Below are 18,326 nucleotides of genomic sequence, written 5' to 3'. Positions count from 1 at the left end.
AGCAAAACTATAAAGTCGTAACAAATAATAATAATAATAGTTATAATAGAATATATATATATAGTAAATAAATCATTTACATTAAAATATTTAAATAACATTTTACTTTTACATTTTAGAAAACAGTGACATCTGATATTTTCTGTTTTGACAACGAAAAAAAAGCTCCAAAAAAGACAAAGCAGAATATTTGTGCATCTTAGGGCAACCCTGCGATGTTTAATTCCTGAATAAATCAGTTAAGCAAATCAATGAGTCAATGATTCAATCATCCATTTACAAAGTCTTGCTTGCTTTACTTCAAAATGAATCAGCCATTTTGTACGAATCATTTGAACAAATAGAGCACTCATTAAGAATTCGTCGCCACCTACTGGAGCTATATAGTAATTACCTTTTTTTTCCCCTACAGCAGACCTAAACATGTCTAAAGAAATACTGTTTAATTATAATGAACAAAATTCTGCAAAAATACTGAAAAGTCTTTTTTTTCACCAAAATAGCACCATTATTGTCAACAGTCTGACATCTATTTATCCATGACCTACAAATATAATCAAATGTATTTCTAAAGCACAAGAAACACAACAGTAGTTGACCACTTTGCTGTACAAAATGTCTGCTAAAAAATAAGAATTAAAAAATAACATATATAAATGACCACAGTGCACTTAAAAAGCCAAGAGTGTAAAAAAACACTGATTAGTAATTTTGTATACATTATAGACAGTTAAAAGCGTTAGACATTTTTAGCTTGGAGGTACAATTCAGCATTGCACTTCTCACCTCTCTAGCAAAGCTGGGGTCAGGACTGGTGTGCAGAGGTCGAAGGTCATCTGAACTGGACACTTGTGTGACCTCTGGTGCCTCCTCTTCTTCTGGAACAGAAACTGAGGACGTCCTGCTGACGGGAGATGGAGGAACCTCCTCAATACTAGACCTGAAAATTCCCAAACACACACACACACACACATACACACACACCAAAGTCTTGTTTGAATATGCTAAAAAGGGATTTACATTTATAGATATAAAACTTTCTAATCTATATTAGTGTAAAAACCAAAAGTCTTAAACAATGATTAAGATTATTTTGAATAATGAAAGCATTTACAAATAAAGCACTTTAATCCAAAAAGATTGAACAAAAGGACATTCCTAAAATAAATACGCTACACTAAGTAGAGGTATCCCAAAAAGAGCAGGCACATCAATGTCACTTTAAAAACGGCTAGACAGGGAATAAAATATATATTTTATAATCATATAAATCATCTTAGAATTATTGAATAAAATAGTTCTTTAACTTAATTTGTTAAGAAACCTTTAGGGCAGGGGTGTCCAAACTCGGTCCTGGAGGGCCGGTGTCCTGCAGATTTTAGCTCCAACTTGCCTCAACACACCTGCACGGATGTTTCTAGAAAGCCTAGTAAGTGCTTGATTAGCTAGCCCAGGTGTGTCTGATTGGGGTTGAAACTAAACTTTGCAGGACACCGGCCCTCCAGGACCGAGCTTGGACATGCCTGCTTTAGGGTGTCAGGATCAATGATGATAATTATTTTATTTCAAGTCGGTAATATTTGAGACAATATTTAGGTTATTCACTAAAATTTATCATTTGAATTGTCCATGGAGCTGAATGCAGAAAATAGTCTGCATAAAAAAGGTCAAATAAACCTGTGCAAACAATCTAGCCTTTATAACCAGATTATTTAACAAAAAAATATTACTGCAGTAAAATATTTGTAGTCTTTTAATAAGCATGATATATACAAGATAGAGATGGCAGTGTTTCCTCTAGGATTTCTTCCAGCTGTGGCGGCAGGCCTTTTTTACTCCGATCTACCAACTACCTGTGGCATTATTTCAATGACAAATGTCGTGAGCGCAGTATTACAATTCGAGATCGCAGTTATGTAATAGCCTACGAGCATGTGAATCTCTGTGCTTGCGCGCCGATTTCCTCGGCTCGTGCACAAAACGCTGCTCAAGCGAAGATCTTGCGTGCTCTCAAATAAACGCTGCTGAAGTGCGATTTAGTGCGTTTATATAACGAGTATGTCTCCAACATTTATTAGACTTGCTAAGAATATTCATGAATGTCTCTAATAGACCTACAGAGCGACATTAATGCGTCTTGAAGTAAAGTGAAACGGCTGTACGTCGTGTTTGCTGGCCTCGCGCATCACGCACCTGTCAGTCAGCGAGTCAGTCAGTCAGCACGTAACATTAAAGAGTTAAACAAACAGCGCACAGCATTACTACGGTTACAGAAAAGTTCGCTCTGTTATAATTCACTTACCTTTAATACGTTTTGGTGCGATTATCACCCGCTATTAAAAAAACACGACAATGTTTTGAATAAGAAGCTGTAATGTAGCTGTGGCGGGATCAATTTTGACGTGGCGCCCCACCAAGGAAGAATAAATGTAGCGGAAACCATGGTTGGTATAAAAAATGTTAATTGTTTGTTTTGAAATTTGTGAGACAGAATTTGTCCAATAATAAACCCGAAACACATGTGGTTGGGTTGTTGTCATGTGTGAATCCAGCCAATCGTGTAATATCAGTGTCGTCATCGCAGTTCCAGCAGTCGCTCTTCAGATTCTGCACCAGCTGAATCAGTCGTCTGATCTCAGAGCGCTGTCGCGGTACTTTAATGCCACATGTGACAGTCACGTGGTGTAGGCACAGCGTCAATCCAGACAACATTTCTAAGCAGCATGCACGACTTTAAGACAGATTTTGATCGATCTGCACAGCGCTGCATGAAGTCGAATGCACCTGATAATATGCACAGATTATTAACAACGAATACAACAATATTGCAGTTTTGTCAATTTTGATTTAATATTAACTAAATCTAGACTTCTGGAAGAGATTTTTAAGTTATAAAGAATATATTTACAAGTGAACTATTGTGTTGTGCAGATTTATCAACCCAGGCTCATTCTGAAAACGTAGTCCCGTGGACGTTTCTGGAGACCGTGAATTATGTAGCCGGAGGTACGTATGGCTGCATTTAATTTTTTAAGCGAACGCTGCGGGGCGGTATGATGCCGTTCCTTTTAGCGCTTACCGGCAGACCTCTTACCTTCGTGTGGAGGGCTTTCCCGCCGCAACCAGTTTGTCTGGTTAGCTCATCCTGTGCGTCGGCGGACTTGAGACGCAGAGAGGAGCTGACCACGACGACGACGACCGGGTTCGAGTCCGGGGCAGAGCGGTTCCAGAAATCAGGTAAGACAAAAACAGAATCCAAGAAATAAAGTGAACAAGTTCAAAACAGGGTGAGAATGTGGTAAAATCCGAAAACGTGGTAAAAAAATCAGACGAGGGCTTTTCTGTTTCTGGACGGCTTTTGAAAATTGTGGGTTGGGTTTAGGGAAGTAAGCGGGCGGGTCAATCTGTAAAATTGGTTGGGTTCGGGGAAGGAGGAGGGTCAATCATTCCCAGCCAGTCATTCAGCCAGTAGGGCGGGCGGACGGTCGTTCGACAGCGGCCTCTGGTGGGTTTACGCGAGAACAGCGCAGGCGCGAACGGCACTCGCAAGAGACATTTGAGAAGCGAAGAATCGCACACAGCGGCCTCTCGCGGATTCGCGAAAACAAAAACTGCAAAAATACGTACCTCCCGGGACGTATTTCGCGGTCTCCAGACACGTCCACGGGACTACGTTTTCAGAATGAGCCTGGGTTGAGATTTATTTACTTCAATTCTACAAGAAGTTTTAGTGTTTATTAAATATGGTCTAGATTAAATGCTTCTCTTACTTCTGCATGACCTCCTCTTGAAGTTTCCTTCTTAAGCTGGACTCTGCAGGTCGTTTGGGTTCCTCATGCTGCTCCTCTGAGCTCTCCATCTTTTTAGGGCAAAGAATCTACAACAAAGATAACAACACATCAAGTACACAACACTTCATGATGAGATTTTCTGCAAATGTGATTATCACGATGGAATCATATTAATGCCTTTTTGAAAATTATTATTTTCTTGGAAATGTATTATTGTACAGGTGACAATGAATAAGAATAATTTATAATCTTTCTTGAGCAAAACTTTAAATGATTTCTGCTGAAGACAGATGCAATAATGCTAAAAGTTCTGCTTTGCATCACAGTAATAAATTATATTTTAAAATATATTTAAATAGAAACCTTTTTATTTAAAATTTTTATTCTAATATGTTTATATATATATATATATATATATATATATATATATATATATATATATATATATATATATATATATATATATATATATATATATATATATATATATATATATATATATATACACACATTACTGGTCGGCCGTTATCGGCGTTAACGTGCTGCTTAACGCGAGACTCTTATCGGGCAATAAAAAAAATATTGATGTTAATCTATTCTCAAAGTTGAGTTGGGAGCTGGGTCTGTTCTACGCAAGCTATGATGACTTTCACCTTGATATTTTAGCGCGGATGTATACCTGGCCGAACTGCACTGTAGGTTTCGAGAACGAGTCTTTGAACCTGTGTGCATTCCTACTGTGAAATTACCACATCAAACGTGACGTGCTAACATGGATGCAGTTCACTAGAGAGAATCTGATTAATGTTAGCTCCACATCCAACTATCAGGCACCTGTAAAATTTATGCATTCGAGTAAAACATATACAAATAAAATGGACCAGGTGCTTTTTAAAATGAATGACGTTGAATGAAAGTCAAACCAGTGAGCCGTCTGACACATCAAATCAGCAGGATGCCCTTCTGGATCTTTCACTTACTTTGAAGACACTACTGACTACGCTTACATGGACATCTGTAATCTAGTTATTTGCCTTAATAGACAATAATATAATTAAGGTGTTTACATGAAGTGCTTTTATTTAAGAGTTTCCTGTCATTTTGGGTGACTTTAACTGCAGTTCGGCAGTTTAACATTCACTCATGAACATTTCATTCATGCCCTGTGACAAACTGGGGTATTAGATACAAATAAGGAGTAAGGACTGGTGAGAGTGTTATGGAATTTAATAACGCACACTGTTCTTAAATAAACGCTGCTGAAGTGCAATTTAGTGCGTTTATGTAACAAGTATGTCTCCAACATTTATAAGATTTGCTAAGAATATTCATGAATGTTTCCAATAGACCAACAAAGCAGTATTAATGCGTCCTGAAGTAAAGTGAAACGGCTGTACGTCGTGTTTGCTGGCCTCATGCATCACGCACCTGTCAGTCAGCCAGCATGTAACCTTAAAGGGTAAACAAATATATATATATATATATATATATATATATATATATATACACACACACACACACACACACACAGTCTTGATGTGCATTACATTTTTCTTCCAAAACACAAACATTTGAACTGTAGTTTATTAACATAACAGTTTTTTTTTTTTTTTCCTGAGAATATTTAGCATAAAAATATTAAATCTAATACTTTGATAAATGACATGTATATATATTAGAAATGTATTAAGTTACTTAAGGTAAGTAACTTTTTTTGTTAAAAATGAATAAATTATTAAATTACAAGAAGGATCAATTTTGGCATGAAATAAAATGATTGTCAGGAATAAGAGTGATCCGGTTATGGTCGTGTGCACGGTTCTGTCTCAAAAAAACTGTTCAGTTTTGTTTTTTAACCTCAGTGCTTTTGTTGGTATCTGACAGTATTTCTTTATCTACTGTTCTGTGACTTTATTCACTTTTGAAATATCGAAAGGAAAACAGACAGATGCTGTACCTTCAGCTGAGCTCTGAGTAGAATCTGACTCTGAGGTGAAGCTCCGTCCAGATCCAGCCACTGGTCCAGCAGCAGATCCGGCTCAGAGAGAAGCTCTTTGATGGGAATCACCACCGACCCCACAGAAAAATCCCAGTTGTGGGACAACTGGAGAGAGAGGGAGCGGGAGAGAGAGAGAGAAAGAGAGAGAGAGAGAGAGAGAAAAGAAGTGATGTTCTGATCTGGCTGTAAATGTGTGCTGAAATGATGTGCTCTTTGCATTGTCATACCTTCACAATAAGGTCTTCATTCAAAGGGTCTCGAACCAGAAAGTAAAACGCTTCGTCCCATTTCGGAGTGCTGGTGCGATCACACACCTACAGTACATCACACAGTGGCAAGAACAGGGAAATTATTTGCAGAATGATGAAATCAAACAAACACTATTACTGGCCTTTAAAAAAAAAGTTAACAGGGATTACTAATTGTTTTTGAGACCAATAGAGGGAGTGCGCTGATTTTTGCTTATTTTGCAAACAATTTAGATGAAAAGAAGTCAGTGTGCACACATCCTAAACACACTTTGCACTGATGCTCAACTAAATTAAATAGAATAATAAACAAAGAACAATCGCCACTCTCATAAAAACAACAGCTTGAGTTTTTTTAAGAGCAATAATAACACTGGAAGTGTGTCAAATTTTCTTCGTTTATTCTTTTTAAATTCGATCATGCTCTAGCTCAAAGTAGTTTTTTTAGGATGTGCACACACTGACTTCTTTTCAACAAAATTATTTGCAGCCATAAAACTGTAATCTGGCCTCATCTTGCTGGATTTATCAGCTGCTTTTGACACTGTAAACCACCAGATCCTGCTATCTACGCTTGAGTCACTGGGCGTTGCAGGCACTGTTATTCAATGGTTCAGTTCCTACCTCTCGGACAGGTCATTCAGGGTGTCGTGGAGGGGAGAGGTGTCCAACCTACAGCATCTAAACACTGGGGTACCTCAGGGCTCTGTTCTTGGGCCACTTCTCTTCTCCATCTACACGGCATCTTTAGGAACAGTCATCCAGAAACATGGTTTTTCCTACCACTGCTATGCTGATGACACCCAGCTATACCTCTCTTTTCACCCTGATGATCCCTCGGTTCCAGCTCGCATTTCAGCCTGCCTGTCAGACATTTCACACTGGATGAAAGATCATCATCTCCAGCTTAACCTCACGAAAACGGAAATGCTTGAAGTTTCTGCCAACCCGACTCTTCACCATAACTTTTCAATCCAGATGGATGGAGCAACCATCACTGCATCCAAAATGGTAAAAAGCCTTGGAGTAACAATTGATGACCAACTGAACTTCTCTGACCACATTTCTAGAACTGCTCGATCTTGCAGATTCGCACTCTACAACATCAGAATGGTCCGACCCTTCCTATCTGAACATACTGCTCAACTCATTGTTCAAGCTCTTGTCCTCTCCAAACTGGACTATTGCAACTCTCTGCTAGCCGGGCTACCAGCTAGTTCTATCAAACCTCTTCAGCTGCTTCAGAACGCAGCAGCACGAGTGGTCTTTGATGAACCCAAAAGAGCACATGTCACTCCGCTACTCACCCGTTTGCACTGGCTGCCAGTTGCTGCCCGCATCAAATTCAAAGCTCTGATGTTTGCTTACAAAGCGACCTCTAGCTTGGCTCCTTCGTATCTGCTCTCACTTCTGCAGATATATGTGCCCTCCAGAAACTTGCATTCTGTGAATGAACGTCGCCTCGTTGTTCCATCCCAAAGAGGGAAGAAATCACTTTCCCGAACTCTCACATTCAATCTGCCCAGTTGGTGGAATGAACTCCCTAACTACATCAGAACAGCAGAGTCACTTGCTGTCTTCAAGAAACGGCTAAAAACGCAACTGTTTAGTCTCCACTATCCTTCCTAAACTGCAATTGCCTCTCTGGCTATACCACTAACTGTGCACTCTCTCTCTCTCAAAAAAACAAAAAACAAAAATGTTTTACTAATGCTTTGCTTCTTAGACTTTACACACCTGAAACTTGTCTATAGCACTTGTTCACTGCTGCTCTTATAGTTGTGTAAATTGCTTCCTTGTCCTCATTTGTAAGTCGCTTTGGATAAAAGCGTCTGCTAAATGACTAAATGTAAATGTAAAATTCATCGGCATCAATGAAATAAAGATTCTCACAGTGGTTCTTCGAGATGTTCCTCTTAAGACCAGCTCAGCTCCAACTTTAGGCTCTTTCCCGCTCTTCTTAAGCTAGTTAAACAGAAAAAACAAGACGTCTGTTGCAGATGTTTCAAACATGCTTCATTTAAAAATCTTCTTTGGGATTTTTATCCACAAATTCATAAGGAAAAATATAGAAAAATATCCACTATATGTTCAATCAGGGCTCGAAAATAACCTTTTTGCTCGGTAGCACTGGTGCTCCTAACTTTACAAATTTAATCGCACCAGCCAAAATTTGGGGACACCCAAAAATTATGATCACCGTTTCTACAAGTTTTATATTAACAGATTTATTGCATTTGAAATTAACATTAATTAAAACTAACAAACAAACAAAATCTGCATGCGCCCTCCAGCCCTGCACGCACTGCTTGACATGAATGAAACTTAGTTAACGATAATAACTGCTGTTCTCACGGGTGCTGTCTGACATCGCACAGATGATATTGACAAATAACTTATTATTCACATACGTCATCTTAATAGCAACATCTGTCTTTTCATGAGCTGTAATATTAGTCTAATCTTAGTGAACGCATGCTTTTTAGCGATGGTGTATGTGATGTTACATTTTACATACAGCTGCCATTTGCACGGCAGACAGCATCCTGACCATTAAATGCAGGATTAAAACATGTTGCTCTTAAACTGTGTAGATGTGGCAAACGCTGTTACCTGCAAACTCCATCCCACCGGCTTCACAGTGAACGGCTTTAGCCATTTTCATAGCTTTTATCCACTCAAAAAAGTGTAAATGGTGGATTTACATTCACAGCATGATCACTTATCAGATGTAACTTCAGGTGGTTTCAAAACAAAATCTGTCAGTGTTGTTTTCATTGTCTCATCTTCAGCGCTTTACATTTTCACGATTGCTATCTGAAGGCAGAAGGCACTGGCTGAGTGATTGACAGCTGATATCAATCAATACATTCGCGTTCAGTTCTAGAGTGGTGGGCCAATCAGAAGAGCTTGAAGGCGGGGCAAGCATTGCAGGCTTTGTTTGCTGCGGGCTTAAGTTGACATGAGCACTGCGTTTCGCATTTCAGGTGCATTCTGCTTGAATGTCTCCTAAATCCACGCATGCGGCGCAGATTGAAAACCGGTTGCGCGGTAACAATTTTATGCACTCACACAAATATATTTTGAGGTCGCATAGATAAAATTTCTGGCACATATGCAACCAAAATTGTCGCAATTTCGAGCCCTGTTCAATAGTTTAGAGTTTATAAGAGTTTTAATGTCTCTGAAAACTGGTTAAAATACATTAAAACTTTAAATTTGTAAAATATTAAAGCAATTTTAAATAATTGTTTTACATTTTTAATATACTTAAAAAAACTTCTTCCTGCAATGAAAAGCTAACATTTTCAGCATCATTGTACTCCAATCTTAAAGGGATAGTTCACCCCAAAAATCTAATTCTCACCATTTGTTCACTCTTAATTTGTTTCCAACTTTTATGAGTTGCTTTTAAAAGCTAAAGAAGCTATTTTGATAAATGTTGGTAAAAGCAAAAAAAACTTGTATGGTCCCCAATAACTTTTACAGTAGGAAAATAAATACGATAAATCAATGAGGTCCAACAATAGTTTGATTAGCCACATGTTCACCAAAATATCTTCTGTTCATCAGAAGAAATCTTGGTAGGGAATTGAGTAATTTATGTATAAATTGTCATTCTTGTGTGAACTATCCCTTGAAATCTCTTGTGATGGGCAGATTATTTTGTTTGTTTTAAGTAAAAACTTCATTTTGACAGATTGTTTCTGAAAACAAGACATTTTTTGGTCTAGAAAATGCTTCCTGATATAATAATTTCTAGATATTTGGACTAAAAATATGACAAAATATCTTAGTAAGAAGAGCATTTTCTGTAGTGTATACAACTGAGGTCCTTCACCGGAGGATCTCAGTCTTCATTAGCTCTCTATTTAAACTCACTGCAGCCTAGTAGAATAAATGAGCTAATTAAAGAGCTAACATTAGTGGTTATACTCACAGGAAGCTCATATGCTTGCTCCACATACACAAACAGGAGAGCTGCAGACGGAACTGCTTTATTCAGGAATGAGCTCTTTGACTGGTAATGCAGCACCTGTTGAATAAGTCACCCCAGTTAGTTAGTTAGTTAGTTTCATCAATGTATATTCGGACAGAGGTTAGTTTAGGATAACAGACAGCTCTCTCACCTGCTGCAGTTTCTCTGGTTGAGTTACAGTGGGAAGCCACTCCAGAGCGAGGTGAACACGACCACGCTTTACATCGCTCAGAGAAAACCACTAACACACAAACACAGTCCTGCATGAGAATCTCTGAGTTTAACTTATCTTTATACGGTAACACTTTACTTGAAGAGGTGTTCATAAGACTGTCATGAAACCTTTATAATCATGAAATGACACATGAATGTGAATTCATGCTTATAACAACTGCATTTAAAAGGTCATAACTGAGCGAATGCCACTTAATGACAAAGATGACATTGTTTGTTATGATAACTTGACATAAATGTTTGTCAATTTTCCAAGGTGAATTTCCTCATTTATTTGGTAATATTTTTAAAAAATAGAAAACGTTTCTTTAAATCATATTTAATTTCCAATATAGTATCATTTTTTACATTATATAATGAACTTATTACAGTAAAAATATAAATCAAAGGCCAAATCAATGACTACCCACGGGCCCTACGTTTGACATCTCTGCTCTAGACTGACTTTTTGCACTGTTGCGCCTTCAGAGTATACACAGGAAATCAGAGAGTAAAATTCAATACCTTTCAAGACCTTTTTAAGACTCTTTCCATACATTTTAAGACCTTATAACTAGGTCCACATGGAATCTGTGCGCGCAGAATTCCGCAGATTTTTAGCCCATCATTAATTCTGTTTATTTACCAACCGACCCAGCAGAGGCTCGAACCAGCGACCTTCTTGCTGTGAGTCACTACCTACTGCGCCACTGCACCGCCCCTTGCAGTATATTTACTAAATATTAATGTAAGAAAATAATCCAAAACTAAAACATTATTCATATACTGAATAAAAATCAATTAAATCTAGCAAATTCAGCAGGTTTGGTGCCTATAGAACTGCAGAAATAACGGTGTTGCCTTGGGTAATGCAGTAAACAAAACAGCATGATGTCAAATCTATTTTATTGACTTCATAAACTACACAGCATCCTGATATTCGCAGATTTAATTCAGGCAAACTTTAGCATACAATCATACATTGCATGATCAAAAATGATATAAAATTTAATACCTTAAAAATAATCATTTAAGACTTTTAATTCTTTTTAAGGGTCTTAAATTTCTCTACATTGATTTATCAACTTTTATTACTTTAAGACCCCGCGGACACCCTGGCCTTTTTATTTTTATTAGGTGCATCAGCACAATCCATATAACCACAGTCACAGAGACATTTTTTATGTTTGCACTTGATGGCCGGTCGCACTGGTGTGACTTTTTAGTCGCACCATTGAGAAATTAGGTTGCCCTGAGACGGCTTAAATATCTCTTTTTGAAAAGAATTCATTAATTTAGACTGATCTGGAAATATTCTGGATGTGAATTGTGCATGAAATATATAAAAAACTATTTTAAAACATCGATAAATACAATAAAGCAAAGATAAGGAGAACTTTAAGGTTTTATGGGAAGCCAAACAGTATTCAGGTACAGAAATTGAGTAAAATAACACTATATTCTTAATTTTATAAATCGTTAAATAATATAAATCATTATTAAAGTTACAAATGGTGCAATTTTGTGTACCTGAACGCAGTCACAGGCCTCAAAAACAAATGCAGATGAAAAACTATACTCTATGATTAAACTCCACAAACATCATATTTTCTAAAATATGGATCTTGCTCAAATATAATACCAAGACATAAACTCAACGTTGCATATCCTGCGATGTGACTATTGCAGACACGCACATTGTGATACTGATGCTGAAATGATATACTGTGCAGTCCTATCATGAAGTCATAATAAACATGTCATGAATTTTATACGAGCATCATTAATATTATTTTTGACCTCAACTGCAGTGGTACAAACTTAATTTGTCATTAATATCTCAATATATATTAATGACGCTCTTAAAAATTATTAGACAGAGTATTGGCATTTTTAATGAGACATTTTAATGACAAATACAGTTTGTTCCACTAAAATTATGATCAGAAAAATGTGCATGATGCAATTTTAATAGACTCATGTTTATGACAGATTTATAACTTGAAAATGACATGTTGTTATAACACAGATGAAGCAAACACCAGTTGTCATAACAAACACTGTTATCTTTGCATTTCAAATGACATAACATAGCAAATGACACTTAATAACAGCTGTCATAAGCATGCATAAAATCCCATTCACAGTAATGACATGTGCGATGTTGTGAGCATTAAAGTTTCATGACACCCCCATGTCTTATAAACACTCCTTCAAGTAAAGTGTTACCTTTACACTTGACTCAACACACGCACTACTCACCTCATTGATGTACTGAGAGCTGATGATGTCACTCAGACTCATCTTCAGCCTAAGGAAAATAATACACACCTGAATAATGCTAAATATAATCAATATAAAGAGTTATAAAGCAATACATTGACAGAAGCCTTCATACCTGCCCATGAAGTCATCTTTCATATCCATGTCCTTATCAAAAACTTCCAACGTGAGCTCTTGACCCGGAAGCTGCGTCAAAACCACCTTAAGGATGATAACAGGAAATTTCGTTACATTCATATATAAAGTTTGAAGTCAAATTTAATAGGCCTTCTGTGATTTTTTTTCCCGAAATATTTCCCAAATGAGCAAGGAATATTTCACAGTATTTCCTGTAATATTTTTTCTTCTGGAGAAAGGCTTATTTGTTTTATTTCATCTAGAATAAAAGCAGTTTTAAATTTTTTAAAACTATTTTAAGGTCAGTATTATACAATGATTTGCCTAATTACCCTAACTTAACCTAATTAACCTAGTTAAGCCTTTAAATGTCATTTTAACCTGGCAAAGATAAAATAAATCAGTTATTAGAAATTAGTTATTAAAACTATTATGCTTAGAAATGTGTTGAAAAAAATATATCTATCTGGAAATTATGGAAAAATTATACAGGGGGCTAATAATTCAGGAGGGCTAAAAATTCTGACTTTAACTGTAATTGCCAACCCAGGCTCATTCCGAAAACGTAGTCCCGAGGACGTTTCTGGAGACCGCGAATTATGTAGCCGGAGGTACGTATGGCTGCATTTAGTTTTTTAAGCGAACGCTGCGGGGCGGTATGACGCCGTTCCTTTTAGCGCTCGCCGGCTGACCGCTTACCTTCATGTGGAGGGCTTTCCCGCCGCAACCAGTTTGTCCGGTTAGCTCGTCCTGTGTGTCGGCGGACTCGAGACGCAGAGAGGAGCTGACCACGACGACGACGACTAGGTTTGAGTCCGGGGAAGAGCGGTTCTAAAAATCAGGTAAGACTAAAACAGAATCCAAGAAATAAAGCGAAGAGGGTCATAACAGGGTGAGAATGTGGTAAAATCTGAAAACGTGGTAAAAAATTAAAAAAATGAATAAATAATCGGACGTGGGCTTTTCTTTTTCCGGACGGCTTTTGTAAATCGTTGGTTGGGTTTAGGGCGGGTCAATCTGTAAAATTGGTTGGGTTCGGGGAAGGAGGAGAGTCTCAATCGTTCAGCCAGTCGAACAGACAGACGTTCGTTCGACAGCGGCCTCTGGTGTGTTCACGTGAGAACAGCGCGGGCACAAATGGCACTCGCTGGAGACGTCCGAGAAGCCAAAAAGGCGCACACAGCGGCCTCTCGTGGATTCGCGAAAACCAAAAACTGCAAAAATACGTACTTCCCGGGATGTATTTCGCAGTCTCCAGAAACGTCCTCTGGACTAAATTTTCGGAATGAGCCTGGGTTGGTAACTGCATTTCCCAGCATTCCTACCTCATACATCTCATTCCAGGTGGGGTTGAGGTTCTCCTTGATCACGTGACTCTTGAATGTTTCACCTCCGATTTGGATCTTGACATATGGGTCGCTTTTCCCCTTCACCATCCCACCCATCAGATTGTCTTTAGCCACCAGATTCTGACCCTCGACCAAGTGGATCCGCAGCAGCCCCTGCAGAGATAAACAGCATGGTTGAATCATTTTGATTTTGCAGGATGGTTAGGATTGATTTGGTCATCAAATAATGCTGTTCCAGAACTTATAGTTCTTGTATGGCTATTCTGATGAATTATTAATAGTGTAGACCAGTGTTTCCCAACCCTGTTCCTGGAGGCACACCAACAGTACATATTTTGGATGTCTCCATTATCTGACTCATTAACTTCAGGTTTTGGAGTCTCTTCTGATGTTAATAAGATGATTCAGGTGTGTTTGATTAGGGAGAGGTTGAAAAAGTGGACTGTTGGTGTGCCTTCAGGAACAGGGTTGGGAAGCACTGGTGTAGATTAATGGATGAGATCTGCACACCTCGGTGGCGAAGCTGGAGTGAGGAGTGGTCTTCTCTGGCCGTGAGCTCTTTGAAAGAGGGCCACTAGAGAGGAGCGACGCAGTTACAGCAGCTTCATCCAACCAGAGAACCTGCAGGAAATGACATCAATGTAGACTTGAGATGCTTCTTTCATGATATTTTTTTAAGAACATTTGTTCATAACATTTCTAAACCTTTTTTAAAACACTTATCACTCAGTATTATGATAAATACACCATTGAAGTCAGAATTATTAGCCCCCCTGAATTATTAGGCCCCCAGTTTATTTTTTCCCCAATATCTGTTTAACGGAAGGAAGGTTTTTTTCAACACATTTCTAAACATAATAGTTTTAATAACTCATCTCTAATAATTTATTTTATCTTTGCCATGATGACAGTAAATAATATTTTACTAGATATTTATCAAGACACTTCTATACAGCTTAAAGTGACATTTAAAGGTTTAACTTGGTTAATCAGGTTAAAAAGGCAGGTTAGGGTAATTAGGCAAGTTATTGTAGAACGATGGTTCGTTTTGTACACAAAGCAAAAAATTTGCTTAAAGTGGCTAATAATATTGACCTTAAAATGGTTCATAAAAAAATTAAAACTGCTTTTATTTTAGCCGAAATAAAACAAAAAAGACTTTCTCCAGAAGAAATAATATTATCAGACATACTGTGAAAATTTATGGTGGCAGAATAGTGAGGGCTGTGACCGCGATGATGAATTTTCAGCTTTATTACTTCTGTCTTCAGTCACACGATCCTTCAGAAATCGCTCTTATTAAGAGTAATAAAGTTCTTACTGGTAATAGCAATAAAAGCAACAAGTAGTAATAATTTAATTTGAAACTGCATACAGTAAGTAATAAATAAATATTTAATAAATAAGTATTTAACATTTATTTAATATTTAATAAATGCCGCCTTGATGAACAGAATAATTTTAATTAGATTTTTAAATAAAAGTAAGAATAATAAAAAATAAATAAACTGACCCCAAACTTCTGACCGGTAGTGTAGGTCAGTGGGAGAGTTTAATAAAATAATTTAATGCGTGTGTTATAATATAATAGACGTTTGCTGATAGGCGGTGCTTTTGTTAAAACCTCTTCTTGGTCAGTCGCAAATCTTTTTAAATGCATTAAAGGGCAGCGCATATATTAGTCTTACCCTGGAGTTTGTGACACACACAGTGAAATTTTTAAGTAGTTGGCACCTGTAGTGTTGTAAATACCTATGCTCGCCTATTTCGCGACAGAGCGCATATGAGATAAATGACGTCAGTATATAATGACCGGTTATGATTATTACTGAACCGATACCGAATTGTCCGCATCTACATCAAGGTGCACCGAAGAAACAATTAATTTTGAAACCCCTAATATACATTTTTTATTAGGAAGTGAAAATGTTAAATTTTTGCTATTTTTGGCTATAAATTGTCATTTTTTAGTTATCCCGGTTTTAAAAGCAACATTGAAGCAATGTAACATGATATGAGGTTACTGTGAGGGGAGTTTCTGAATGGTAATTGGCTGCCAGGAAAGAGATAAACAAAATTATGGAGCTAAAAAATGGCCTAACCAAAACAATAGCTGTAAAAAAAGGTAAAGAAAATTTACATTTTGATAAATGGAAACTAAAATTAAAAACAACATAAAAAAAAAAAAAAAATATATATATATATATATATATATATATATATATATATATATATATATATATATATATATATATATATATATATATTTATATATATAAAAACATCATCAAATTTGACTGTATTTTTTATTAAATGAATCCAGCTTTGATGGATGATGATGGTGAATTTACCCTGAGCACTGTGTTGATGTGAATGCGACTCTTTGGGCCAGAATTCTCCAGATTATACCATTCATCCATAGTCAGATCGGGATGAGAGAGGAGACGGGATACAGGAATAGACATTTTTCCTAAAAGCTGAACACGGTCATTATCCTTCACCTGAAAGAGACACAAAGGAGATCAAACACAGGCCACATTTGGAAGAAAATCTATAAAGTATTCACATATGAACCTTCGATGAGCTGTCATTTTGTTTTGGAGGTCTTCTATGATTAGTTTACATCCATCCAAGTGTCAAAAACACTTTTCCACAATGTATAATAATCAAATAATCAGTTTATAACTATATTATATATTGTTTAAATAATTAACTATAGTAATTCATTTTAATGTGACACATTATTGTTTGCTTTTTATATTTTACAACAAAGTGATTTAACCAAGTATGATAATGTTAAGATCCTGAATGAGTTTATTACACTTAATCCTGCAATGACGGTCTACTATGTTTTCTTTGTGTATGTGGACACGTGAATAAAGTCATAAGTGTCTTGAACCAATTATTTTTATTTACATAATTTGAGTTCAGAAACTGCAGAGGTGTTAAAATGATCGTTATGATATAATAATAATGACTGAAATGGGAAGCCATATTTGTGAAGTTCAATAGGTGGCGATAATGCTAAGGAGTTAGCATATATGGTTTGCCTAAATCGAGTGTGCTGGATTATGTGTGCCTGAAACGTGTGTGGATCTGCAGCTGGATACTGTTGCAGACATCAACCTTGATATACCTCACACATATAACTCACACAGACACACTACAGTAGCATTCAGATTCACCAATGTAGACATCACATTCGCCCTAGACTTACTCGCACATATCTTATATTAACTTGTTTAGGGGGTGCACCGTTCCCGGAAGTACTGCAATACCGGGTCGATGCGTGGAGTGGACGGAGCAAGCCCCTATTCCATCTCCCTGTTCCAAAAATCAATTTAATATATGGTGCCCGGGTAGGGCACGTATCAGATATTAAACTGATAAGAACAGATACTACACTTGATCTTAGCCAAAAGGCCGAGAAGCGATACCCTTAAGCTGCACGGAGGAGGGACCGCCTTCCGCGAAACCATTAAGAAGTTGTCGGTTAGCTTTTTTACACCCTTTATAAAACACAGAATCATCTGTATATGCTCTTGTAAACACCACACACTCATATAACAAGAGGCTCATGTTACTCGTTTTAAAATAAAAGCCGTCTCTAAAGCAGAAACTGACTGGAGGAGTGGCTATTATAATAAGGGTTGCTAGTTCTCCAATCAAAAACACGGATTCTACTTTAGGAGTATTTGAAGATAACGCTTTTATAAATCACAACACGTTTTAAACAGTGATGAAATGAAAACACTCACAACAAGACTGCTGGGGTGAAACTCATGGAATCAAGGAAGACAATGTAAAACATGCGTTTAGGTTTTAAACACGGAAAGGGTCTGCCATCCAGTGGACAACAGAGGAATTGCACAAACATTTCTCTTCCTGCCAGCACAACACTGCCGCATGTTACTATCAGTTTTCCCCAAAACACGCTACTGGAGCACCCCACCCCCCTTCACAATGTCTGACACAAACACTTCAGGTAATGGAGATTTACTGATAAGGTGAGAATCACCGTGTGTTTGCTGATCATGAAAAATACAGCGTTGAGGTGCTTCAGAAACCTGTAATACAACTTACACTAAAGTTACACACTAATAATGATTAAAAGATGAATTCGCTGCATTAAAACAACCAAATAACACTAAATTACTTTCATTACTGTTTATGGGCGCCTCTTTGTCTACTTACAACGAATAAACACCACAAACAAAGTTATAAAAACTACAAACAAGAAGAAATACAGGTACAAAATAAATAAATAAATAAATAAAACGGCTGCCTAAAAAGATAAATCTCGAGCGGATATAATGGGATTAGCGAATGTCAGTGTTAAATAAACTT

At 37.1% G+C, this 18,326-nt stretch overlaps 1 protein-coding gene and 1 non-coding gene across 3 annotated transcripts in view; both read right to left on the bottom strand.

Moving 5' to 3' along the window:
• The window catches only part of esyt1b (extended synaptotagmin-like protein 1b), a 91,221-nt gene that overhangs the window by 24,692 nt on the left and 48,203 nt on the right, over positions 1 to 18,326 (bottom strand). Inside the window, exons 16-27 of one of the 2 annotated variants that reach the window (XM_056460542.1) lie at positions 16,331 to 16,480; positions 14,490 to 14,600; positions 13,956 to 14,132; positions 12,629 to 12,714; positions 12,493 to 12,541; positions 10,169 to 10,258; positions 9,979 to 10,074; positions 7,932 to 8,003; positions 6,018 to 6,104; positions 5,749 to 5,895; positions 3,771 to 3,877; positions 787 to 940 (exon numbers count right to left, since the gene is read on the bottom strand). In XM_056460542.1, the coding sequence (XP_056316517.1) occupies positions 787 to 940; positions 3,771 to 3,877; positions 5,749 to 5,895; positions 6,018 to 6,104; positions 7,932 to 8,003; positions 9,979 to 10,074; positions 10,169 to 10,258; positions 12,493 to 12,541; positions 12,629 to 12,714; positions 13,956 to 14,132; positions 14,490 to 14,600; positions 16,331 to 16,480 (1,326 nt within the window). The remainder of the gene's footprint in view (positions 1 to 786; positions 941 to 3,770; positions 3,878 to 5,748; positions 5,896 to 6,017; positions 6,105 to 7,931; positions 8,004 to 9,978; positions 10,075 to 10,168; positions 10,259 to 12,492; positions 12,542 to 12,628; positions 12,715 to 13,955; positions 14,133 to 14,489; positions 14,601 to 16,330; positions 16,481 to 18,326) is intronic. The other variant, XM_056460543.1, reaches the window with a different exon arrangement.
• LOC130231296 (U2 spliceosomal RNA) lies at positions 17,224 to 17,414 on the bottom strand. The gene has a single exon (XR_008838022.1). It is a non-coding gene; the product is annotated as a U2 spliceosomal RNA (small nuclear RNA).

Source organism: Danio aesculapii, chromosome 6 (assembly GCF_903798145.1).
Source record: "Danio aesculapii chromosome 6, fDanAes4.1, whole genome shotgun sequence".
Lineage (NCBI taxonomy): Eukaryota > Metazoa > Chordata > Actinopteri > Cypriniformes > Danionidae > Danio > Danio aesculapii.
The sequence above is the reverse complement of the archived record's forward strand: the minus strand, read 5'-3'. Positions and strand labels throughout refer to the sequence as shown.